General features: G+C 43.9%; 1 protein-coding gene across 10 annotated transcripts in view; it reads right to left on the reverse strand.

The window, feature by feature from the left end:
• LOC138569465 (uncharacterized) overlaps positions 1 to 26,588 on the reverse strand; it is a 2,298,575-nt gene that overhangs the window by 276,280 nt on the left and 1,995,707 nt on the right. For all 10 annotated transcript variants that reach the window (XM_069647455.1, XM_069647449.1, XM_069647446.1 and 7 more), the window contains 2 exons: positions 17,232 to 17,363; positions 16,355 to 16,441 (listed from right to left, as the gene is read on the reverse strand). In XM_069647455.1, the coding sequence (XP_069503556.1) occupies positions 16,355 to 16,441; positions 17,232 to 17,363 (219 nt within the window). The remainder of the gene's footprint in view (positions 1 to 16,354; positions 16,442 to 17,231; positions 17,364 to 26,588) is intronic.

Here is a 26,588-nt window from a genome sequence, read left to right on the forward strand (position 1 = left end):
GTGCAGTAGTGCTATTCACTCAGGGTCTCCCCCAGTGATGTACATGCCCTTAGTAATCGCATATATTGTCTGGACCGGACATAAGAGTGTGGATAACACTCCCTTCTTAGGGGAAATTAAGAACTTCATAGTTCGAATAAATGTGTATGTATGTTGTGAAGGCATCATGAATCAAGACACAGACAACAGATTCAAAGTTCAAACAAAATAACTTTATTAACTTAAATGTCAGTATGGTTGAAGGCCTAACTTGCCCTATGATAAGGTGAGATTTCCCTACCTGAACGAAACTAAGGAAAGTCTGAGTCAAGGAGTTCAACTTAAAAGTCTGTCTGTGTCCAAAAAGTATCTTTGCCCTCATAACTAAAGCTTAATAATGTGTAGGGATGTCAATACTGAAAGAAATGGTGATCAACAAAGTTCTGAGCTTCTTCCAGCTCTTAGCTTCCCTTTCAGCTCCCCTTCCCCAAGTTCAAGAAAGTTACCAAAAAAAGTCTCAGGATTACACAATCCTTGGCAGTTACCTTCCCCAAGTTCCATCTAACAGAGTTCACACAAAAGAGGGGGTCTTGAGCCTCCATCCTGAAGAGAGTATTTGCAATTTCTCAAATCTCAGGGTTCCCTTCCCCAAGATTTCAATGTAGCATGTGCACTGGTTTTAACCTTTCAATGTTCAACACAAAATAGGTCTGCTTTACCTTCCTTCTGGTTTGCTCCACCAATTCGCTCACAGTGCTCCTTGGTTTATTTAATAATGTCTTCAGGTTTTTCACTGATTTCGGTGTTCGATATATGCTAATCAGCTGTGTTTATAAATTAAGTTCAAAACTGTGTTCAATAAACGTATATCGGCTTTGTTTTCAAAGTTTCAATCAGTTCGGTATTCAATAAATCTAATTTAACCTTGTTGAAAAGTTGCATTCAGTTTGGTATTCAATAAACATGTGTGGCCCCTTAAGCATAGCTCGCTAGGATCATCCTTGTACTGGGTAACTTCCCCGACCCTCACCGGTCCTGGAGTTCCTCTCCGTTGTTTCCACTTCTCCTGCTCTGTCTTGCAGACCGCTGGGCACACTTCTGCGAGCCCTGCACGCCTTCCGGATGTCATCCTCCACATGCCAGCTTCCCTGCTGCTTCGGCTTGACGCAGATGGCGTCCTTTCCTCCTCCTGTCTCGTTTGCAGCTCCCGCTGCTTTCTGTCCCATATGGAGGCTCCCACGCCTGTTCTAGCTTTCCAGTCCAGAAGGTCTTGGGCTCCACAGGTCCTCTTGGATCTCAGCCGGCGTCCTGGCCTTCTCTCAGGTACCAACATGGGTCCCCTGCTGTTCTCTGCCACCCAGGCCCCCCTATTGCCTTTTCTGCTGCAATTTAGGTCTTCCTTTGTACACCTGCAACCCTTTGACATGTTGGAGGTGTGGATTTTTAATTGGGCTTGCCTGACCATAATTAAAAGGACATGCCTGATTAATGAAACACTCTACAGGCATCTTCTTCGTCCCAGCACTAGAGTGGTGAAATGAGGCGTTAGTGTTCATCACTCCTAGTCGCCACTTCCTTGTCCTGTCAGAGGTAAAAGATGGGGAGAAGAGGAAAGGTCTTACAATAGCCTATGAAGGCCGAGGGGGAGGGTAAGGTTGGTCTTCAATAAGGAAAGGGGGAAACCATGTCTCGCCCACGGGCAGCCCACACCCAATCCCAAAGGATCCATCACCCAGATGATCCTCCCTCGCTTCTCCACCCCAGGGTCAGGATTCAAAAGCGATGGCCTTTCCATGGCCACCTGAGAAGAGTAGCCAGGGGGAGGTGGAGTGAGAATACCCTCAGGTTTCTCACAATGTTCATGATGATTCTAGCAAATATCAACACCGGAGGACTATTCTGCCAATCAGGCGGCCCTTTTTGGACCCTCAACTCCTTCTGTAGTGAATATGCTTGTGCTGATGAGTGATAATCCCCTTGGTTCACTTTAACGCTTGGTGGACATCCAAAAGAATGTCCCCCTTGAGGGGAAACAATAGTGACAAAGAAGGGTTGCGCTCAATTCTCTGATCGACTGCAATGAGCCAAACATAGCCGACTGTCGCCACACAATATGTCCTGCCTTACCTTGCTAGGGTAGTCGATTCAGTGGCAACACCTGCAAAGGTGGGATGGTGTCCAAAGGGAACCAGCTCTGGTTTGCTCTCAATTTCTCAGTTGTTGCCCAACTATATTGTACCTCTTGTGTCACCTGCCGATGACATAACATCAGGCAAAGCCTCAAAACAAACAAAACACCCAATTCCATGTGCATGTCCTGAAGTAATCAGTAACTGAAAAGTACTTAGCAAAGAATTCGTACAAATGGGATAGGACAGCCCCACAGTATTTGGCTACTTATAATTGGCGAAGAAACCTGAATCATGGTACCTCTAATCCAGGACCCTTCATTTAAAGTGGGACACAATGATTGAATCAAACATCTGCTTCGTACTGAAATTCTATTTCCAATTTTGGCTATAGATTAAAAACTAGACTTCATTGTGATAGCACAGCTTTGATAAAGACCGAAAGGAAGATCGAAATACGTATTGGCAAATGGCCTCTTAACCATTCAACTAATTATATTTGTAACAATGAATGGAATAAAATTATGATTTAAAACTCTAATTGATTCAAGTCTCTACACCAATTATAAGTAGCCCATTACTAAAGGTTAGAGCATACTGTGGGGCTGTCCTATCCCGTATGTACAAATTCCTTGCTAATATTATTCAGGGGTACACATTTTACAGCACATATTATTGCTGCTATTTATGCCACTTTGAACATTACATACAAACTACATTATGATTATCATGCATAATAACGCGGTGTAGTTGAAATGAAAAACTTTGACCGAAAGTCTAGGCTCTGCAAAATAAGTGGAGGCAGGACTTAAAAGTGGCCCGACACCCTAACAGTTGCTCATACATACCTAAGAAATACCCCTAAAAGATAACATGGCCTCATTCCCCACAAACATTTAATGGGTAGGCCGTTGAGAATGTCTTCACTACACTGCTGCTTCCTACTGAATCTTGCCTGCCTTTGAATAACTACATTAATGACTCCCATTAGGTGTCTACCCTTAAAGGCTGTCCCAAAGCTTCCTGATGGACCCTGCCATGACCTCCAACCTGGAAGCTTGGTTATGGTGAAAATCTACAGCAGAGTAAATTTCCTACAGCTGCACTAGACCGGACCATTTCAGGTCCTCTTCTCCATGGATACTGCCGTCTGCTGCGAAGGACAACTCCTATATCCATGCCTCCAACTGCAATCAAGTCTCGGAGCCTCTCATAGCCGATATCACCCCTTTTCAGCCTGAAGATCAACGACCCGGTAACGCGATGAGAGCACTGCAGTGTTAAAACCTCTGTATTACTACTGGATGACAGCCACCAATGGATGACACTCATGCACCTACACGAAACATCGACCATATCCGACCAGTCAGCCAAGCTACAGTGTCTGCCTTTTTCATTGTTTCTTTCAATCGAGCCATAATAATGCACTAAAGCCTGTGGCAGGAGCCCCGATTTGCTACAAGTCCACCCCAGTGTAACCCGCAGAGGAGTACCAATGTCGCTGCTTCACATTGTGAGTGCTGACCACAGCAGCATCTGCTGATTTGATTTCCACGATTGTATTCACTAATGATATGATGGGCAGCTTGTACATGTAATTTTTTGCCTGCCGCCAGCTGTTTCTGTTGGACTGTGAGTATCCAGGAGACCATTTAAAGAACACTTTTAAGACTATTTGTGAGAAATGCCTACTTGAGTCTTTCCCGACAGTATGCCATAGTCCAGAATGTGTCGAATTACTGGATTTGCACTCTTCTCCCACAAAAATACTGAGGCAGGCAAATCAATGGTTTCAGTCCCCTTTGATTGCAAAGATGCTTGTACTGCCAATTTTTAATCATAAACAGAATTATACATGGTGCCCCATAACGATACACAATGATGTTGACACTCCTATGGAGATGCAATCCACCCCGAGGACTAGGGAAAGAAGGCCTCCCCTGTGTATCTAGAAACGTTTACTAGAGGCTCGTGTTGCTTGCCAATAAGGGTTCTGTGTTAATGAATCAAAGTTTATGTAATGTGATGGTCACTGTTGACACTAACATGTCATTCTACAATGCAACTCAGGTTTCCCCATATCTTTCTAAAAGGGGAGTTGCTGCTTATCATGGCACCTATTTCCTTTGTGGGTTTTTTGCATACCATTGGTCAGTCGACAAATGGTCAGCTTCATGTTATCTAGGGTTCATCTTTCCCGCTATCAGGCATGTCACTTCTCTCCCTTATGTACCCTACAATAGAAGAGCCATCTCTGGGGGACAGGTTATATCTACTTTCAAAGGTATTACCATTCTTTGAGTTGGCACTGAAGTAAAGACACTGGGCCTCATTCCGGGTTGGAGCTAACCATGGAGTAATTAGCTCCATGGTTGCCTCCGAAACCGTCCCAAATCCGGCATGGTGAATGGAGTAATTACCGGTCCATTCCAGGGTTGGAGGGACCGGTAATTTCCCATTCACCTTTTGCCCTTCCCCATTCCCATTTCTGCCCCATAGGGCTCAATGGGAATGGAGAAGCAGGTAATTACGGCACTGTAAATTACGGTACTGTAATTACCTCCGAAGTACCTTTGCGGGTCCCGTACTTAACTCCTGCTAAAAGCAGGAGGTAAGGAAGGACCCGCAAAGGGACCTCGGAATACGGAGGTAAGGGATTACCGGCATCGACACCCTTACCGGTGCCGGTAATTCCTTACCTCCAACCTCAAAATGACCCCCACAGGGTTCGGGACAGTTAATCTGGCTCCTTGAGAAAGATGCTAATGACAAAACAGATGGCTTAACTGCCCTTAATGTTGACCCAGTGACATTACGCACTATGGTACTCCAAATTTGGATAGGCCCAAGCCCTGGTTTTAGCTACTAACGGGTGGGAAGGGGTGGGTAGGAGTGTGTGTGTGGGTTGGGTGGGGTGTACGGGGTAGCGGTGGGTGGGGGGTGGCGGGATGTCTATGGTCTTTTTGGTTATGAATTTGTCACAAACATACCAGAGAATTCCAGTCAGATTATGGATCTTATCTCACACGTTAGGACCTCTGCTTCTAAACTTCAAGACCCAAGCTTGACTAATCATTGGTGGGAGAGTCAATACTACATGGGTTGTTGATGTTTATGATTGCTAAAAGTTCTCTCATTACTTTCATGGAATTGCTGAAAATGTGATGGTTATCCAAGTCCAGGATAACATTAATACATGTTCTTATGATCAGTTTGTTGAAATACAGCGAATTATGGCTATTGGAGTGTAGTACTAAGAGACGTAAAGGGAGGGACTGTCAAGTACCACTTACCGGGACACTATGCTAATGTTGTAATACATGAATAGTAGGCCTAAGAATGTCCATTCTGCAGTCTCTGAACATTGCCATATCTCATTTACCAACGTCATCCTGTAAAAGCTAGACCTCAGTGGCAGTACATTGTAAAGTGGTAAAGGGATTTTATCCAATATGTCATAACATGCTGTCCATGGGACACGAACGTTCATCAGACCGGTTATATACCCTTATCGTGTTTTTAACATGTTCAATGATTTATGCCATCCTGCGTCCTTCATGTTCTGCATATGTTGTGGAATTCACAGGAATGCCTAGACAAATGCATTATACACAGTGTGTACTCCGGCTGTGAGGGGCAGTCAGATTGTGACTAACATCATGGCACAGCAGTGTGTTCAATACAATATCCCTGATATTCTGAACTGCAATTCAAGCCTACAGTCCTTTTTCTACACAATGCCTATCACTCTTGTACACCTGCCTCTCTTATCCTACCTCTACCGAAACACTACCTTCACCCCACAACATCCCGATTCTCCATCACTCACTTCTTAACCTTTACACTTTTAACCATACAACACATACCTACCCTTCTTCCTCTATGCATTATCCTACAACTATAACCACAGTTATGACACCAAGCATCCCATTGCACAACACTGTCCAGTCATTATCCTCCCTCCCTCCCTCCCTCACTCAGTCTCATACATCCTCCTGCACACAGACACCCTTGCCTAACTTTTCCCCACCCACCTAAAGCCAGTCCCAATGTCACTTCACCGCATAGTCTGACCCCCATGACTGTAAATCCATGCCCCATTGCTTGGACTCCACCTAAACAACTGTTACTGGTTCCATGTCATTTCATTGCGGGAAGATCTGTGTCAGCCTCAACACTATTCTCATCTGCATATTGTACCCCCCCTTTAGGACACCCTCCACCTAGCCACTCCAAAAGAACCCAGATGGTATGCATGTCCCCTTTGTATTCCATATCTCACCTTTTCTTAAATGCCCTACGAAAAGGGGGCATCCTTTGGCTCCAGCTATCCAAATGTTACCTTACTATGTTTGCCAGTCTTATCCACTCCTATGATTGGACCGCTAACAATAGGCGCAGGTAAAAAACATGGCAGTCTTCTTGGACTCGGACAAATCCCTGACTGCCCAAATATGGGGTCTGCAACTCCTATCAGCCCAAACTAGCAGTCATAATGATGAGTGACTATGGACGTGCAAGTCCAAAACATCTGGAGGGCCACAGGTCCATCCCCCGTCCAAAGAAGCACTGAAGTCAAATTTCTGCTTCTTTTATCTTTGAATCCTTAGTCAAATTTTTTCCTTCCACATGCAGTTACTGCAATATTATACTCTCCTCCCTTGAAAACGCACATTCTCTCTACTTAGGAGCTAAAGTATGTCAACTAACCAAACAGCAACATTGCTGCTTGTCTAATGGCAAACCTGGTACCTAGAAAACCCATCACTCTAGCCTTAAATGTTTTACACTGGCTACCTGGCTCCTGCTGGGCCACTTTTGATATAATGTGCATCACTCATTAAGCCCTGCACAAACAAAGATACAGTAGTATTCCAAGATATGTTCCCAACCACAACCTTTGATCTGTCCGTGAACACCATCTGCAGATATTCTGCTTTTTAGATCTACTTGAACGGGGGAATCCATGTTTTCAGTACAAGCAGAAAATATTTGAACTAGACTCCTGTCAAATCTCAGCTCCTTGTAGGGCAAACCACTCTTGAAGAAGTCACTCAAGACTTGTCTACTGTTCACAATGTCTATCATCTTAACTTAAGACAACATATCATTATGAACACGCTCAAATGTGCATAAAGCTCACACCCAGAAACCAACTAGAACGAGGCAAAACACTGCTCCCCACAGATTGACATTTCCCGAAAGAAGCTTTCTTCTAAAGGACAAATATGGAATGAAAGCAACATCTCACTTTTGCCTTCACTACCCCCACTGATCCATATTAAATCTACATTTACATCAAGAGAAAGACTATAGTAAGCAAATCCACAGAAATCACTGCTCCTAAACTTCTTGCCCTAAACTAAGTGGTAAATAAGAACACACACTCCGAGTTTGCACCACTACTATTGTGCTACTCTTCACAGCTCTGACACCAATCTCGGGCTCAACAGCCTTTTTACTTTAACATCCCCCTGAAAAGTGTATACTCTAACATTGTGGTCTACATTATGCATGAGTTTATACATATCCAGCTTCATCAATAAATACGCAGCTCACATGCTAAATAATCCTCACCAATGATATGTGTTCCACTTTCCTGTGAACATTTCCATCAAATTATTTAAAAAATTATCTTTTCATTTTAAGAAATTAAAATCATCCGACGTCCATTTCACTCTTTGCCAAGTCTCATCAGGTCTTTTGCAGTTTTTGTGTTGCATATCTTTCTCACAAATGCTTACAGGGTTAATATAAATAAAACGCTGTCCATGTACAGGATTTGGCACATAACCCACAGCTACCACAAGCTTGAGTGAGATAGATAATTGCAACATTAATGGACCTTATAGCTATCATTTCTAGCTCAGCGCCCTCTGACCGACCGGGTTATGCTCCTATATGAATTCTCACGCATCTAAGCACCATAAAGAAAACCTAGGCGAGCATACAGTCAATCACAGCCACAAGTATTATAAATATGGTAACTGGTAATACTAAGTCGTTTTGTTTCTCTCTGCAAATGTAAACAATCTATGTAGTCAATATAATGATTGACTATACACATTGTGAGAAACCTGATGTTTTTCTCTCACATACTCCCCCGGGATCTTTCATTCAGGTTCCATTACTTTTGAATCCCGACCCTGGGGGTGGACAAGCAAGGGAGGATCACCTGAGTGGCGGGTCGTGGGGGATTGGGAAGAGAACCTGAGGGCGAGACATGGTATTCCCTCCTCCAAATTACCCATCAGAAACCCCTTCCTCAGCTTTTATGGGATATTTGCAATCCCATTCCATCTCCCCTCTTCCCATTTCCGAAAAATAATGGAAAGAAGAAGAGGCAACCAAGAGTAGTGAGGATTACCTGCACGAAACACCTTGAGAAACAAAAGGAAGGCTGCCACCTACTACCATTGGGTTGTCCCATTAATAGGGTCAGGCATTTCACATGGTCTTCTCCCACCGGATTCCACTTGATTCTTGGTTTAAGAATAAAAGGTGTGGTTTTGCACAATCAAGAGAGCGAGCTGTGTATCCGGAAAGATGCTGAGAGCAGCCTGGAGGATCCATAGGAGAGCGGAGTGCCAACATGCTGGCCCGGTGCTTGTGAGGGCCTGCAGCGTGGCTAGGGAGTCGGGACTCCAGGGAGCCGGATTGAGGCAGCCTATGTCCTGTTAGCGGCGTGTGGAAAAGTGCTTGTTCCCTTGTGACGTGTGCTGGTCCCAAGGGGGAGTCTGAGGAGCAGGTGGTGAGACCCTGACCTCAATCCCATATGTCTGTAGAGGACCGCTCGCCAGCGCAACACTACCCTGTGAGTTTCAGGCCTGAAAGCCAGAGAAACTGGGGAGTGTGCAGCTAGCTGAAGCAGGAAGAGGGAGAGACAGAATTTGCAAGCTGCACGAAGCAGAAAGCAAGGAAGATAACGGAAAGTGAGAGAAAGGCACACAGAGCAGAAAGGAAGAAAAGGACTTCAAAGTAGCTAAGAAGGATGCGAGTGACCCAAAAGTAAAGGAAAGGTGCCAGTGCGCAGAAGCGCTAAAGAGAGTGGAAAAGAAGCAACAAAGGCTTGAAGGTAAATAAGAAGGGTGCGAGTGACCCAGAATTGAAGGAAAGGTGCAAGTGAGCACCGGTGAGCGAAACAAGTGTGGAATAGGCACGGAAAGGAAAATGACAGGTGCAAGGGTGCATGCAAGCAAAGAAGTGAATGCGCAAGAGGCACAGTGAAGAGAGAGTGAACCTAAAGGAAGGTGCTAGGGGCATGACCAGGAGAGAGAAGAGAAAGACAAAGAAGGTACAAGTGTGCACAGAAACGTGGAAGATAACAAAGGGGTGCAGTAAGCACCTGAAAGAGGAAAGGATAGAAGGAAAGCAAGTACAGGAAATACAGAGAGGGGGCAAAGATCAGAGTGGCCATGCTTAGGAGTAGCAAAGAACCTAGTGTTTTCAAAAGACTCTGATATTAACCCATGAGAACATTGTGTGCGAAAGAAACTGTAAATAAGAGAAAGGCACATCTTGACGAGTTGAATTTTGTATTTGGAAGTGAACTTGTGTTCGGAACTGATCGGGGCCTGAGATTGGGGAAGGGAACCCTGAAAAGAATGGAAGAAACGGTTATATTTTTGTTTTGTTTGAACTTCGAAAGATTGAAGCTTGGGGAAGGGAATCCCCAGGAACTATAAACATTGGGAGCTGTTTGAACAGAATGCAAGAACTTTGTGGAGAAGAGCTTATGAACAACTTCATTTTGATTGTGCTGAACTTTAATGATACTGACCAAGCCACACCTGGTGTGAAGACCACCTGAGACCCGCCTTGGTATATATTTCTTTTTGAATCAATATGTTTCCTTTAAAGAGACTTCCTACTACATTTTATCAGAGAGTGAGGGTAAGCATAGGTTTAGATACAGGCAGATTTTGGTTTGAAACATCAGTTGAGGGTACCGTCCCTTTTGAGTTAGGGGCAGAAAGATATTAAACCAACCCCAGCATTATAGTAAATAAAGGTTTTGAAACTATAACACTTGAGTCTGTGTCTTTCTTGATACCATGCCTGTCTCACAACATGCAATGACAATTGTTCTCCTGGACCTTAGAAATCCAGACAGCACCAGTGCGTTGAAGTCGCACAACAGAACAACACTTAATGTTGAACCCATTTACCACATGAACCACGTCCTGTTGTTGAGACTTTTGTATTGAACATGCCTGATGTTAGATAGTCTCTCAATGTTGAGCAGTGATGGGCATGACGGTATTGACTGCTCCAGGTGTCAGAACTGGTACAGAAACCTTCCCTCCTGGCCATTTTGCTAGGTGGTTGTGCACAAACATATGACTCAGAACCGCGGGAGCAGACTAATGAAGTACTTTGCTCCACCTTAGGGTGGGTCCCTGTCTGTTCCTCTCTTTCTCATAGAACAATTCGACAGGAAGGGGATTTCTGAAGGGTAAAGCTATCCTAAGGACAAACTAAGCAAACTACAGGATCACCCTTCCTAGATTTGTATCCTTTACAGTAAACAAACATACTGGAATAGTGACTTAGAATCTCGTTTGTTAAAGGGTATATCTTTTCATAGGCTAGGGCCCAGCGAAAGCAGACTAGTGAGGTACAGAAAAAAAGCCACAAAATGCAAATTCAATGTTAAATAAGCTAGAAATGCTAATGGTAGTGTTCAGAGATGCTTGCTCGCAAACTGACATTTATTTTATTTTCATTTATTTTAAATGTTTCTGTAACGTGAAAATGGCTAGCTTGAGCATCAGAGCGCCATACGAAACACATATACGGTATGGTGAAGGCTAGACAAAATATAAAATTATGTAAATACAATTCACATATCCCAGAAACATCCTGTATCCTAAATTTCTATAAATAAATAAAAAAACATTGCATAAACTATCAAATGATTCCTGAAAAGCAATTCATGATGCAAATAATTATGAACCTGCTGAACTAAAAGGCCTGAACACAGCACCATGCTTTTACTTTCTTCCTGAATTTAGGATAATTTTCATCAGTCGAATATCCTTTGGGAGTACGTTCCAAGGTTTAACAGCCGCCCTTGAGAAAGAACCTTTGAGCGAATGAAATTTTAAAACCTGGAACCTCAAGTAGCAGACACTCCTGGCTCCGTAGTTCCCTTAGGCCCCCAGAGATATTTAGCTTTTGAGCAAGATACTGTAACGAATCCCCGGATGTCGTCACTTCTACCCTAGGGGGAACCCCTTCCCATGAGCCAAGCGAGTTGAGGCTGCTACCCAACCCCCTGGGGGTGGTACTCAGTAGGTGGATCTCATGAAGAGGGAAGCCCCCTATCGGATTAGCGATTACCTAGGCAGAACGTGGTATCCCAAAGCCCACCTAACCCCGACACACCTTCCTACCCTCCTGCCACCAGTACCTTCCATAGTGGTACCCATGTACATTGGCCATACCAGCCAGGTAGGAAGTACTGAGACGTGAAAGAGTGTGGACTCCAGAAGGGACCTTTCCCTTATGTACTGAGACGAGGAAGAGACCAAATGACGAACTGGGAGACCCGAACATCAGTTCTGGGATGAGGAAGAAGTGCGGAAGCATAAAGAGCACCTTTGCTGAACGGTCTAGTTGTTATAGGCTACCTAGTGACCGAGCTACCATTAAAACAGAAGAGGGGATTCCAAACGGGAGAGGCCCTCCCTGGAGGAACTGGGAAATTCGAATCCTGTACGAAGGAAGAACAGCAGGAGAAGAGAAAGATACACCCCTGTAGTAGGGTGGAGCGGGAGACAGGAGGCAGAGCACCCAGCTGAACGAGAAGGGTGGAGCGAACAAACCACTTGGGGTGCAGCAGAGCCACCACAGTGCCTGGAACGATCAGAGGAGGCTAGGAGATCACAGTGAGCCGCTGCAAAGCTGCTGCAGTCTCTGGAAGGATTAGGCGAAGCCATGGAGGAGAATCGAAGCCTGTACACAACCGTGAGATACCGTTAAGCACCCAGAAGAGGTTGGGGGGACCGGGATGGTTGTGGGGGCTGTAATGAATCCTGCCGAGTCATCACTGATTTCCAACACAAAATCTCTTCTGATGTGGCCAGGGCAAGGTAGCTGCTACCTGATCCGGACCGTGGGGGTGGCATTATGAGGGAGGATCACATGGGAGGAGATGGCTGTCAGGGAGATGTGATGACCTCTGTAGGCGAGACACAGTATTCTTCTCTATGTGAAGAGGAAAACCCAATAATCCCTAAATACCTTATGGCATGTTGTCATTTTACCAATCCTTACCATGTTAAAACCAAAACCACTGTGTATGAAAAATCTCTCCAGCGGAATAACATTTACCCCCCAGGGATGCATCATTTACATTCAACATCCTTTGATAAGAAAGAGTTCTATCGAGTTCTGGGCAAAACATCACTACACATAATGGTCACATAGCTTCTCCTGACTTTGATCATCGCCATTCCAACAAGAATCTAAAACCATATTGACCTGAGAAGCCTAGAAAATATATGGAATCCAGTTCCCATAACCACTGGGATACTGAGACGTAGAAGAACAGAGAGTCAATGTGGAAAGAAATGTGACTTTGAGCGTGAAGTGCAGTCTAGTAGTGCAAGGCTAAATCAACTGCGTGGGACATTTAAACCCGAAGGTTGCCTACAGCTGCAGGATCGAGAAGGAAACAAGGAGAGAGGCTGCAGAGTATGCAGAGCGGGAAGGGTACGCAGAGCGGGAAGGGAGACCGAGAGTATAGGCAGTCCAGAGGAGAGGAGCGACAGAGAAAACAGTGAACGTTTGCCTCCAGCAGGGTAGGAGCATTCTGAACCCGAGAGGAGAGAGCCAGTACAGAAAAGGTGAACGAAGCGCAGCGGAGGCAAGGAAGACAAGGCCCTACAAAGTCACGCAGGTTCCAATGAAGGAGGAAGCAAACGCTGACACAGGAACCAGAGGAGCCGCTGCTCAGATGGGGAAGCCGGCACTGCGACAGACTCTGGCAGCAAAAGCATGCTATACCGGTGAGTCAGCCTGAGAGTGAGAGGGGCCCCGGGAAGGGCAAAAACAGTGAAGAGTATTTAAAGGAAATTTCTTGATGCTGACCAAAGCGAATTAAAAGGCAAGGATGGTATAATTCTCCTGACATGAGATGTCAGTTGGGGAAACCCGGAACCAGCATTGCCATGAGCCAAAAGGCATTGTGATAGGAAGGCAAACATTGTACAATTCTGCTGACATGAGATGTAGGTTGGGGGAAACCTGGAACCAGCATTGCCAAAATACATTGTGAGAGATATAGAGAGATTTTTGTGCCGTTCTCCAGACCTGAGATGTCAGTTAGGGGAAATCTGTAACAAGCATTGGCAAGAGAAATTGCAAGAAAGGTTGCCAGACCGAGCTTGAACAACCCCTTATATATGAGATGTCTGCATGGGGGAAATTGGTGCAAGTAACCACTGAAGTCAACAAGTTGTGTTATTGAAGAAATGCGAGTGTGATAACTAAAGTGGAAGGAGGTTTGCAGGAAGACCTGATAAGAGTATCAGGTGAGGATCCTTATTTGGAAAGATACCTGGTAGGAGAATATACCAGGACATTTATGTGAATCAAGAGGGGGATATTCCTGGCTGGAGAGGAAACCAGGATTTTAAAAGATTGAGTTGAGAAAAGTGTTCTACGAAAAACATTTGGTTTTACCATCCTGAGTGGTTTTGCCATCCTGAGAAAAGTGTTCTATAAAAGAGTCATTTGTTTTTTGCCATTCTGATAAAGGTGTTCTTTGTTTTTACCATCTTAAGTAAAGTATTCTGTGGAAAAGATATGTCTTTTGCCACTCTGAAAACAATATTCTATGGATGAGACAGTCTTGCTTTGCTAATCCAAGGAAGACATTTTTTTGTGTGAAAAGAGACATTTTCTTATTTGGACAGAACATTGGTGGAACCACATATATCCAAGAGGCATCCTGGATTGGTTCAGGGGGAGGGGGCTAACTCCTGAATATAAGGATTGCTTTATTGAAATCACTTATTTGAACTTTCACACTCTTTATTTGATAAGTTGCAACCAGAGACATTTACCCTACACATTTGTGTACATGTTAGGGTGAGGGACAGATATAGTTTGGACACAAGGCTTGCTTGATTTAGCCTTATTTTCAAATGTAGGGACATTCACATTACGATTGGGACAGATAGGCCTTTTCCCACATTTCTTACTTTAATAAACATGGAGAATGTTCAGATCCCTACAACAATGTGTCCTCTCATTTCTGACCCCTCACAGGGCCCCCAAAAGAGTGAGAAACCTTTGCCAAAAGGTTCTGTGACCCAAAGGTGCAAGTACAAGAAGGGTCTGGGACCCGAGAGAGTGAGAGAAGCCTATGCCAAAGGGGACTGGGACACAAAGGAGAGACAGAAACCAATACAGAAAGGTATATGGGACCTGAGACGAAGAAATAAACGAATAAGGATTGGGACCCAACAAGAGCAAAGGCCTGGCAGGATAGTTAACCGGGTCTAACTCCTAAGGAACAAGAGGAACTAAGAAGGGTCTGGGACCCACAGCCAGAAACAAATTGTATCCAGGATCATCATCATAGTCACAGTACCTGGCAGGGTAGAAAAACAGGTAATCTGAACACAGTGAACACTGGAGATTCATAAGAGCACTTTGATAAATTAGGGACAGGGGAAGGGAGACAAACACTGTTGAACCAGCCAAGAGAATGAAGTAATTCCCTTGGCATCCTGAGGAGCCTTGAGAAAGGCATGGGGAAGCGACACATGCTCCTTGGTCTTATGGACACTGTTGAGCCAGCCAAGAGAAAGAAGTTATTCTCTTGGCATCCTGAGGAGCCTTGAGAAAGGCCAGGGGAAGAGAGAAATGCTCCTTGGCCTTATGGACACTGTTGAACCAGCCAAGAGAATGAAGTAATTCCCTTGGCATCCTGAGGAGCCTTGAGAAAGGCATGGGGAAGCGACACATGCTCCTTGGTCTTCTGGACACTGTTGAGCCAGCCAAGAGAAGGAGGTTATTCTCTTGGCATCCTGAGGAGCCTTGAGAAAGACCAGGGATAAGGGAGACATACCCCTTCGTCTTGACGAAAATTGTGGAAAGAACAAAGAGGAGGGAAGCGTCATCTTGACCTTGTGAAACATCTGTTAAAGGCCAGGAGAAGAAAGCCACTTGTCCCCTGAATGCTGTGAAGATACAAGACTTTTGTTTTGTGTTTTGCTGGACTACACTCAAAGAAACCTTTTGAGACTCGATTTACATTCCGGGAGAAGAACAATTTTTGTTAGCTTCACCCAGAACTGAACTTTGGATTGTTGTCCTGAAGAAGAAAGCCATTCTTCTGGACCAAGAAGAGCACCCCTCTTTCTAAGTTGAGTTTATAGTGTAAGGAATGGAATTAGGCTTTTTGACACAGGACGGTGGACTCTTTGCTTTAGACTGCTTTAGACTGACATTCTGACAATGTCCTTAGTATCAGGTGAGAGACGGAAAACCCTCTTAGAACTAGGGTCCGATAGGATTTTCTCTTTTACTTGCTCACTAATAATAGTCTAAAGCCAAAAGCATGTCACCTCTTTGTCAGTCTCTTACGTCTGAACCCTTACAAAAAGGAAATCTGGGCATAAAGTGCTTTATGCACAATGCATAACAGTTATCCTAAAATCAATGGGAAGCCAGCCCAGTTTAATTAAAATAGGGGAGATGTTGTCAAATTTATGAGTCTCACAGAATAACCGGGCAGCTGCAATGAAGATCAATTTTAGTGGAAGCAGAGACATTAAGTGTCAGTGGACTGCATTGTGGGACTCTGAACCATCTGATCAGCCATAAAATAACAGGTAGTTTACTTGCTTTACATCACCTGCCATGCTTTGTCTTCAATGTCTAGCCTTACCTTTCAGGACAAAGCCGTGAAACTGAATTTAAAGCAGTGCTTGTGTATTTGCGTGTGTGCATGTGAGCTTTCTGGAGAAACACTGGCTGTAAAATTGCTTTAAAAATAGTAAATGCATATTGGAGTTTCATTTATGTTGAAAATAAAGATGTTATTATGTTAAAGAGTATTTGAGAAATGTTAAACAATGGCAGATATATTCAGTATTGATGAGTTTTCATAAAGATGTCATGAAGGGTAAAGGCACGCCCTTCCAAAGTAGCATCTTTTTTTTTTACCGAACCACTATCTCCTAACAATTTGAACTTAAAAGGCAATATATACTACTTCGATTCATTCTCACCACAGGTGTGTTTTCATCCGCTTCTGCCAGGTTCCCCTCGATGAGGACCTCGTCTATGCTGGAAGGCAATGGGTGATCTTTCGAGACCTAAACAAAAAGCGAAAAAAGGCAAATCATAACACAGGCGAGCAATCTAATTTTACCTATATAAATATTAGTTAAAGAGTGTACACAATAAAAACAAACCAATTGATTTAGTTTAGCGATCGTTTGAGAATCCCTTGTTTGCGACGCAACTGTGAAGAAGGTTTTTTAACATGGCTGCAAATATTGTTTTAGGGAGACCAGAGACTAATTTGTCAGGAAAGGGTTTTCAAAGAACCGCACATTAGTTGTGAACAAAAGATGAGATTATCCGTAAAGGTTGGCATTTCTGCTTTGATGCATTTAACAATATTATCTGAACTAGTAGCCAAATGATGTAAAGTGACCAGGTAGTACATAGAGCTGAATGCAATCAATGCAGAGCCCCGGAGTACTGAAAACCAAGCACGAGATCTTCAAACAATGGGGCATACTGGAGAGAGGGAAAGAGCAATGTCATAGAATGGAACTTTTAAGGGCACTTTGTGAAAACATTTCTGCAATTCTGTTCAGTTCCAGAGTTAGGAAGAGCAGTGAAAGGATTCAATGGCATGGCCACTAAATTCAGAACACAGCCCTCCCTGACAAAAGGAAAGAGCAACAAAAGGGGAAGGAAGAGCATCCCCATGAAGGTTGAGCATTATAAGATTGCTCTTTAGCTACAACATTGATTCCCAGATGGCTTTATTTGCTAGAGATATTAGCTTAACAGAAACAGCTGCTAGAAAGAAACAAGTTCCAGATTTGAAATAATATGGCAAAAACATGTATATAGCATGGCATTTCATCATACCAGGGATTCCAGTAATGTGTCTCCATGGGTGCCACCAGTGTCCACTTCCTGCTTAATCTCAATCGATGATTCAGAGGAGAAACTCTGCTCACTAGAAACTCCATTGGTTTCATCATCTTGGTCGGTGGAGGACTAGTAAAGGAGGAGGGGAAAAGAACACAGTATTCATAAAGAAAATATAAACATGAGATGCAAGGATCTTCTGAACACCAAAAATAATTCAACAATCCTCTCAGGAGAGTCTTCATGAAGACACTTACTTACTCAAACCATCTTTTTTAACTTTACTTGCATAAAGAGGCCTTGATGTTAGCCAAACTAAGTGTTGCCAAAGCTTCAGATGATTTTAGAGCCATATATGAAGGATTGCCTACGAAAAACTTCGACTAGTCAGAAAACAAAAAATAAAAAATGCAGCTAGACAGATCAATACAGATCTTAAATCCATGAAACAAGGCCCAGTGTGCAAGCTTTAAATAAATAAACCTGGATAGAAAGTTAACCAATGGGTCTATCTAGTTAATTCTGTCATCAGGACCTACCTGTCAGTATGCAAAAAAGTAAACCAAATTCTATATTTAATCTGTAGATATCAGCCTTTGGTTAAAACACCTTTTCCAGAGCTAGCATGAACAGAAAGACAAGGGAAGAAAATACTATTAAACATTATGGATACATGTGCTACTATTATTCCAAGGTAGGCAATATTTCACAACAAAAGTAGGACCATTATTCCTTGATTACACAGGTACGCTATCAGATGAAACACAAATAAAGTCAATAGGCATAGACAAATGTCCTTAAGGTTTGAGGTAAATAACCCCCACAGTGTCCATATTTATTATTCTGTGGGGGTTCCAAGATGAGATTCAGTGAAAGCCTTTTGACCGATTTACCTGAAAGGACGACTTCGATCCGTTATAGATGTTGCAATAACAGAGTCTCCAGTGCTATTGTTATCAATATGGAAGGAAGGTGTTTCAAATTACAGCACACAACATTAGAGTTATGTGTCAGAAGCACCAATACTAGAGATTGTTTCTAATGGATTAGCAACAGATTCCAATTTATATCTGGTGGTGTAAAGTTTCACTTTTAGGTTGTAATCGTTACCATGAATGCTGAATAGGAAAGATGTTAGACCAGTTTAAATGGTATCTCCATGATTAATGCTTTCAAGGAATACTAGTAGTACTGACACCAAATTGCTCTGTTTCCATTAACTTACAAAAAGTGTTAGAAATTAAATAAAATAAAAAATGTGTGTTGTGTACGACGGCACCTGTCCCTTTCTATTAGCATCCAGCAATGGTTTTCAAAGCAGTAAGGCATTTAATGTGGATACTAAAAGACAAAAAATGTGCTACCTTTCTCTGGTCTGATGATTTCTCAGCATAAATCTATGTTTTGTACCAAAAACACAAGTGGGGGTGAATGGGTGATGGTGGTACATGCTAGGAGAACTACATAAACAAAAGCATAATCACACAAAGGTAAGGACAACCGTCAACCCAGAGCAGTGGAAAAGTAACCTCTCTTGCTCATCTTTGTGTGCTTCCATTTTTAAGGTTCAAGTATTAGGTTGAATTGTACAAATATGGTTATACATCATACAACAATCTATCCTTACAAAACCAAGTTTTGTGATTAACACAACACATCATATCATATTATCTGCTCCCACAATCCCACTGAAAAATATCATGAGCAGTCGGAAGTGGACTGAAAAAACATTGCAGTACTAAAACCGCAAATGGTTAATAATAGAAATATTCTTCAGATCAATTTCTTTGATTTTGCATTGTGCATCCTCCCTCAGCTAATATATTTCAAATTTAACTTAATCAGAGTATCAAGTAGGCATGGCTCCTCCAAGAGGTCCACAAACAGTTATTTGCAGTGATTGCTTTCCTGAAGCATCATACACACATATCCAACCGTCAATGGGCTGTACAAAAGTCTCAAGCTCCTAAGCTACTCAGTCCTCACTTTACTGTGGTTCCTACACTTCACTGATTCTATGGTACCTAGCTCCTTCACTAGCACAATGCTTGATAAAAAGATTGTTTACCTGAAAAAATGACTTTCTAACTTTATTACCTTTATAGACTGACATGCTGAGAGCTTCAATTTAAGCTTAAGAGAGGGTCCTGCCAGGGCACCAAATACCTGCTACCTTTTCAGTCCCCTATGAGTGATCGTTATCAAGCTACAAACCATTGAGATGACATCAGAAGGTAAATATGTCCTCTACAATTGGCACCATTTTAGATTCCTTTTGAAAGGATCACTTGCACCACAGGAGAGGGCAATACCATCACGTAGGAACAGTAGGGGAGGCAAACTTTGGTACTGTGGGTGACGAGGAGTGCAATGGGCGCCAGGGGCATGGCGCCTCCACCCTATCCCCCGTCTCTGCCACTATGTAAGAATATATGAAATAGAACACTTGAGAACTAGATGCAGATAAGCAACTTTTCTTCGACCATAGAGGTTACATATAGTTTTCTGTTGAGCACAATCTTACCTAATTTTACCCCTTTTTGGAGGGAAGGATACATTACTGTTTACTACTGTATTAGCTGATAGGGCAACATAATAATCAGACCTAGAGCTGGAATACATACAAAACTACAAGCCAACGGTAAGCACTAATCTACAAGAAGCAGTCTTGCAAATCACTGCCAAATGGCATAATAGTATTGAGTGGAATAATGCTAAGCCTTGCTTTAATTAATGGTGGTTAAGCATCACCATAGTTGCATATATTAGAACAGCTGTCTTGCCATAATTGCAAAGATTGTTAAATGTTACATCCGATGCAATATTATGTTACTGAGCCAAATTACATTTCCCTAAGAATTGAACTATCGAAACATATTATACAAATAATACATTCAATAAAATGCTGTGTATGAATAGGAAGTGAATGTCTTGTACAACGTCCCTTACAGAAATGTGAAACTAATATTTTGGGAAATTCACCAATATCTGGCAATGGCTTTAACACAAGTAGTAAAGAACAATTGATAAACACAGACAACTGGATTGAAGCCATTTATGACATTGCACTTGGAATCTAATTTGCCATAACTGGCTTTAAATATATGTAAACAAATGCTTTTTATTAAATTAGATTTAGAAAATTGGAAATCTAGCCAGTCACTGAAATTAAACATACGTGAAACTGAAGGACTTTGTTTCTGAGTTTCAAAGGTTACTGTCTAGCTTGGATGAGGAGGGGAATAACCAAATCAGGAATAAGTGGTGCCAAGATTACAATTAAGCAGTTGGGACAAAACAGTGAAACATACATATAAAGATTAATGCACATGGGTCTGCTTCAATCTATTGTAGGGTACAATATGTCTGTATGCAGCTTTAAAATAATTTTCCTGTGTGGGTGCACGGATAAAGAATGAAGACAAGATAAAGGATAAGGAATTCAGAGCTCAATGCAACTTTGCCCCTCCACAAATGTGATTAGTTTATATGTTATTCTCTTGGTGGCAAACTATACTTAAAAAGGACAAGAAGAGCATTTGTATCTGAAGGTTTATATAGTGTGAATTTAGCTAGAAAACAACAGAGATGTATATGTTGCTCAGGGTAACATATGAGGTAAGCAGGGACAGAAGTTACATGGGGCATGCAACGTTACAGTGATGGTGGTGGGTGTGATCCGGGATGCAAGGATCCAAGGTGGAACGTAGGCATTGACTCAAGAGTAAGATATTGAATTACTGTCTCACCTGCAAGAGCCTTGGGGCATCAAGGATTGCCACAGTGATTGTTTTGCATACACAAAGAGGAGGCCCGGTTATTTATTTAGCGCAACAGTTTCATCACAAGCATAGCAATGGCCTGGCTCCTGGAGTGCAATCCACGTGAGCTACAGTGTTTTGTAAATAGGTGGGAGATTGCTACGGCCTGCAATGTGGTTCTGAAGTCCTCGGATAGATAGAAATGTTTCATCTTTCAGCAGAGATTTAGCTGGTACAAGGCAGTTTGTGGCTTTTTGATATAATGCTGTAGGAAGGAGAGAGTGCCATCTATAGTGAACCTGATCAATTTGGCCGTCAGGGCCAGGTGGTGTGTGATGCGCTCAAGATACATATTTAGCCACCCATCAATGGTATTCCTGCTTAGATGGGTGACGAATTCCATCTCTGTGAGACTGAGCATTGGTTTGTGCTGGACATCCAGGCTTGCATGGAGGCGAGGACATTCGTGAGCGATGAGATGTCCTAGGCACCCCTCATTTTGATATAATTGGGTATTGTCTGCAAATTGGTGGAGTGAGAGGTCAGGGTAATTGAAAAGTGATCTAAATGTCTCCATGTACAGATTACAGATCACTGGGGAGAGTTTTTAGGCTTATGGGACTCAGCAGGTGACCGGGCGGCAGACTTTCCGGAACATACCCATCTGGATGGCTTGGTGCCTTTCCGAGAGTTAAGATGGGAAGCGGTTGAGAACAATGCCCAAGAGGTCCATTCCGGTTACGAATAGGTTGGTCAGTGTGAGCTGGTCAACCGTGTCAAATGCATTATAGATGTTGAAGAGGACCAGGTGAAGTAAGTTGCCTGTGCCCACAATTTGAATAGCATCATTTAGGACCTGGATGGTGGCTGTTTCAGTGCTACATTTTTGTCTGAACCAAGACTGGTAATTGTGGTGCAGCCCACGTTAGTTATCATATCATGAAACTGTCGTGTTAAGAATTTTTCCAATGAATCATAGCCTAGCGATGGGTCAGTAGTTCACAAGATCTTCTGGATCCAAGGTGGGTTTGTTGACTAGAGGGCACGCTAGTCCTGTTTTTAGGGTGCTTGAGAAGATGTCTTGCATAAGTGAGGCATTTACTATTTCAAAGAAGCAGGTTGAATGTGGGCCCATGATTCAGGATGGGAGTGGGGAGGGAGTCATCTTGGTATATGGTTGGTTTAAGTGATGCGAGGGTGTCAGCAAGGTCATTGGGCGGTGTGGGCAGTGAAGGCGATTTAGGTTTGTGTTACGTGCAGTGGGACTGAAAGCTAGGGCTGGCCAAATGTGCTGTATCGATCTGTTGTAAAAAATGTTATGCATCTTGTTGATGAAAAATAGTTAACAGCGTTGCATTTTTCTGTAGAGGCCAGAATTACCGGGTCAGGCAGTGTGTTTGAGCAATGTCTGACTGCCTAAAAAAAGATTTACTTCAGTTGGTGACCGTTAAATACGTGGGTAATATGTAGTTTTGGCTTCGATAAGAGACTGGCGTGTACTACTTGAGGGAGAGGTCTTAGTTCCTCTGGTTTTATTCCATCATTTTTTGAGTGACTGCATACTCCGTTTATTGTTGGTTAGTTCTCCTGTGTACAAGGTGACAGAGTTTCTTTTAGCATGATGTGACAGTTTCAAGGGTGCATGTGCATCAGCCAGTTCTGTTATGGTTTATGTTAAGAGTTGATAAGAGAGCCTTGATGTTGAAGGTGGTGTGGTTGGTTAGTGTAGTTCCTTTGTGGTCTGGTACTTTCAATGGGAAGTCCCTAAAAGAGCGACTCAAGGACTTAGCAGTCTTAACCCCATCCTTTGTAGGATGGAAAGTTATGTGTACGGAGGAATGGTGATGGTGGTGTGGGTCTATTCTGTCAATTTAGATAGGGTTAAGAGATTGTATTAGGGGGTGCTGAGAAGACACAATCCATGAGGTGTAGGGAACTAGTTACCTACCTGGAAATCCTGTTCTCAAGCATTGGTATCTTTCATAGATTTACATGCTATTAATATTCCCTGTCATTACGCTGAGAATCCTCGGTAACAGAGCAGTTTAATTCTGAACTGAAATATTCAGTCACTTTAGCACTCTCTTAAGGAGGTCATTTTGGGTCATACTGCCCACAGTCAATAGAAAGGGCTCCCTTAGCTCCACCCATGGACGGCATCTTCAGATTTTGGCATAGCGCCAACGTAAAATGGCAGTATGAGCCAAGAAGAGCCAAGCGGGGAAGGCGGAAGGGTTGCATGTGAATCTAAGAAAGAGACCAATGCTGGCGAACAGGAGTTACAATTCCTTCTCCAGCACTGGATCTTTCATAGATTCACATGCTGTATATAGATCACAAAAGCAGTACCATGTAATAATAAATGGGCAGAAGCAAGCCCCTTGCAGCAAACACTTAGCACAGGAGACACTAACCTCATGCAAATTATGTAGTAGTAGACTCTAGACTCAGCGGCAGAATCTGTGACGACACACTTAATATGCGCACTGACCTCCATGCCGCTGCCCTGCAAATGTCCAGAAGTAGGGTGCTAAACAGGAATGGCATAGTAGCGTCCACCGATCTGGTAGCGTGAGCCCTGGGTCTGCCAGAGAGAAGCCTGCCAGCTTGTTGATGGCAGAAAGAAATGCAGGAGGAAATCCATCTGGCAATAGAAGGTTTATACAGTGCTTTTCCAATTCCAGAAAGACCAAACGGCACGAATAGCTGTGACGAATGCCTCAAGTATTTGGTATGGGAGACATCGCATTTTAAAGTTTGCACAGCGTCTAAAGTGTGCAAAGAGCGCTATGTCGGGGTAACCAGCGATCCAAAAAACACTGACAACACAGCGTGTTCGTTGAGATGAAATGTGGGTGGCACCTTCGGCACAAACGAGGGGTTGGTGCGTTGAGCCACCTTGGATTTGTGGAAAGTTAGGTAGGGTACTTGGCAGGAAAATGCTTGTATTTCACCTATATGCCGGACAGAGGTGATGGCTATTAGGAAAGCGGTCTTCCAGAATAGGAATTTCAGCAGGGCCTTGTGCATTGGTTCAAACTGTACATACATTAGGATCGAAAGGACCACGTTGAGGCCCCAAGCTGGTGCTGGTCGCTTGATTGGTGGAAAAGAACGAAAGAGGCCCTTGAGAAACTCCTCGATTGATCTTTGGGACCAGAGCGAAGGTTCTGCCGTAGAGCGGGTATACCTTGAGATAGCCGCCAAATGCACTTTAATGGAGGAGTACTCTAAAACGGCATGTGCCAGAGACAAAAAGTATGGCAGGATGTCGGCTGGTTCAATGGTCAAAGGATTTAACTTCTTTGTGCTGCACAAATCTTAAACATTCTCCATTTGCTGCTGTAACAAGCAAGTTTAGTGGAAGTGCAAGCTCGTGCTAGAATGTCCCTGCAGTCTTGAGGTAGCAGTATAGAACCAAATTCTCGGAACACAGGAACCAAGCTGTCTGGCTGAGGGTGGCTGGGTTGTGGTGGAGAAATTAAAGTTATGCACAGTATTGACTAGAGTACTCATAGTCTCTAGTAACCTTTCCTTCATCCTTGTGGGCATTCCTCAACATGGGGATGGTACCAGAACCTTTGGCAATTAAAAATTGAGCTTCCTCTTTAAATTTAGTATAGTGCGTGAGGGCGCAGCAACGCCCCGCCGAGGTCCCGCCCTCTGGCGTCTCACCTTTGAACACATTGGACGCTTAGATACCTGGCTACACCTATACATATTAGCCCTTGGCATACCAGCGGGGGAATGTGTGAGGGAGGTACGGAGGAAAGGGGACTGAGGACTGCAAGTACTCTAGTCACTACGGTGGGTAACTTTAATTACTCATCCGTCCCGTTCCCTTTCCTCCCTCCTTGTAGGTGATTCCTCTGAACAGCCTGCCTCATATCGAGGATGAAGGAATAAGGTTCTTCAGAATTGCCTGACCAAACTCTGCATCGCGCCTGCAGCTAGTGTCCAGTGAGTAGTGCTTTCAGAAGGCCGACGGAGTGGCCCAAGTACAGCCTTGCTAATGACCTCACAAGAAGCGTGTCTGTGAAACATGATGGCTGTGGCCTTGGCTCTGACCACATGAGCATGAATCCCGTAAGGAACAAATTTGCAATGGCCATATATGCCTCCGAAATGGCCTGGACCATCCAAAGGGAGATGGAAGCATTATAAGCCTGAGTTCCGGGGGAGGTGCCCCCAAAAGTCACAAACAATGCCTCAGACTTCCTGAAGGATTTTGTCAGAGAGAGATACAACTTGAGGACCCTGTTGAGGTCCAAAGAATGCAGGAGCTTCCCTGCCTCTGACTGCGGGTTCGGGAAGAACACAGTCAGGCTGATGATTCAGATAAAACCAAGAGAGCACCTTGGGCAAGAAATTTGGGTGATTGTGTAAGATGACCTTGTCGTCGTGAAACGTGGAGATGAGCTTGCACGAAGACAACGTCTGCAGCTCACTAACCCTGTGTGCAGAGGTGAGAGCCACCAATAAAATGGTCTTTAGCATCACCAAGCAGATGTCCACAGAAGCCATCTGTTCGAAAGGCTTGCGCTGAAAAGCCGCCAGAACCACATTGAGGTCCCAGACCGGATGAGGTCTATGTACCGGAGGAAAAAGCCAGATAACCGCTTACGGTGGGTCTTAACCACCGGATTGGCAGCTGAAAAAACATGCTCTGGGGAATTCGTGTAAGCCTTGATGGCCGCCAAGTATGTGCGGCAAGTATCCACCTGAACTACAGAATGAGCCAGATGCGCTGAAAAAGCTGGTATGTCATCCAGAGGACAGGAGACAGGGTCCAGCCCCTTGTTGTGCGCCTAATGGCAGAACCTAGTCGATTTGCTCCTATACTGGCACTGAGTCGAGGGCCTGCAGAATGATGTCCCAGTTTTCCTCTGAAAATTTAGCACACTGACGCCTCGGCTGATCAGGCACCACGCCGACAGGGCCAGTTTGGCCGGGTCCAGATGTTCCACTGCCCTGCCCTGCCCTGCTGTGTCAGGAAGCCCCTCGGAAGATGGAAGGACCCTGGGAGCGCAAATGCAGCGGATCCGAAAACCAGGGTCTCAAAAGGCCACAGGGGACAACCAGGATCAAGCTGCAACCGACGGATACCTGGAACGTGCATAGAGTCAGTTGGAGCAGAGGGGTGAGCTGGAACGCATAACACCTGCAGCCCTGCCAGAGATCTGGAAGGCATCTCCCAGTGACCCCCAACCCTGACCTGCCCATGAAACAACCTGGTGGCACTTGGTATTCCGGGGGGATGCAAACAAATCCAGGTTTGCGAACCCCCAACGCTGTAACTGGGGCAATAAGGAGTCATTGCACAACTCCCATTTGTATGTGATGAACCCCAAGCGACTCAACTGGTCCCTTCTGCATTGCTGTCTCCTGGGAGGTGGACCAGGGACCTCATTTCACCAAAATGCCAGGGGTAGCGGAAGTGACATCACACGACCTTTGAACCCTGATGACATCACAGAAAGTGGTGTCATTTGACCCCACCTCAAAGTTATATCGCGGGAAGCGATGGAACACGACCTTTCGCCCGCTGACAAAACAACAAGTGGCATCACACAGCATTGTACACTACGAAAAA

Source organism: Ambystoma mexicanum, chromosome 2q, assembly GCF_040938575.1.
Source record: "Ambystoma mexicanum isolate Mex_15411 chromosome 2q, UKY_AmexF1_1, whole genome shotgun sequence".
Taxonomy (NCBI): Eukaryota; Metazoa; Chordata; class Amphibia; order Caudata; family Ambystomatidae; genus Ambystoma; species Ambystoma mexicanum.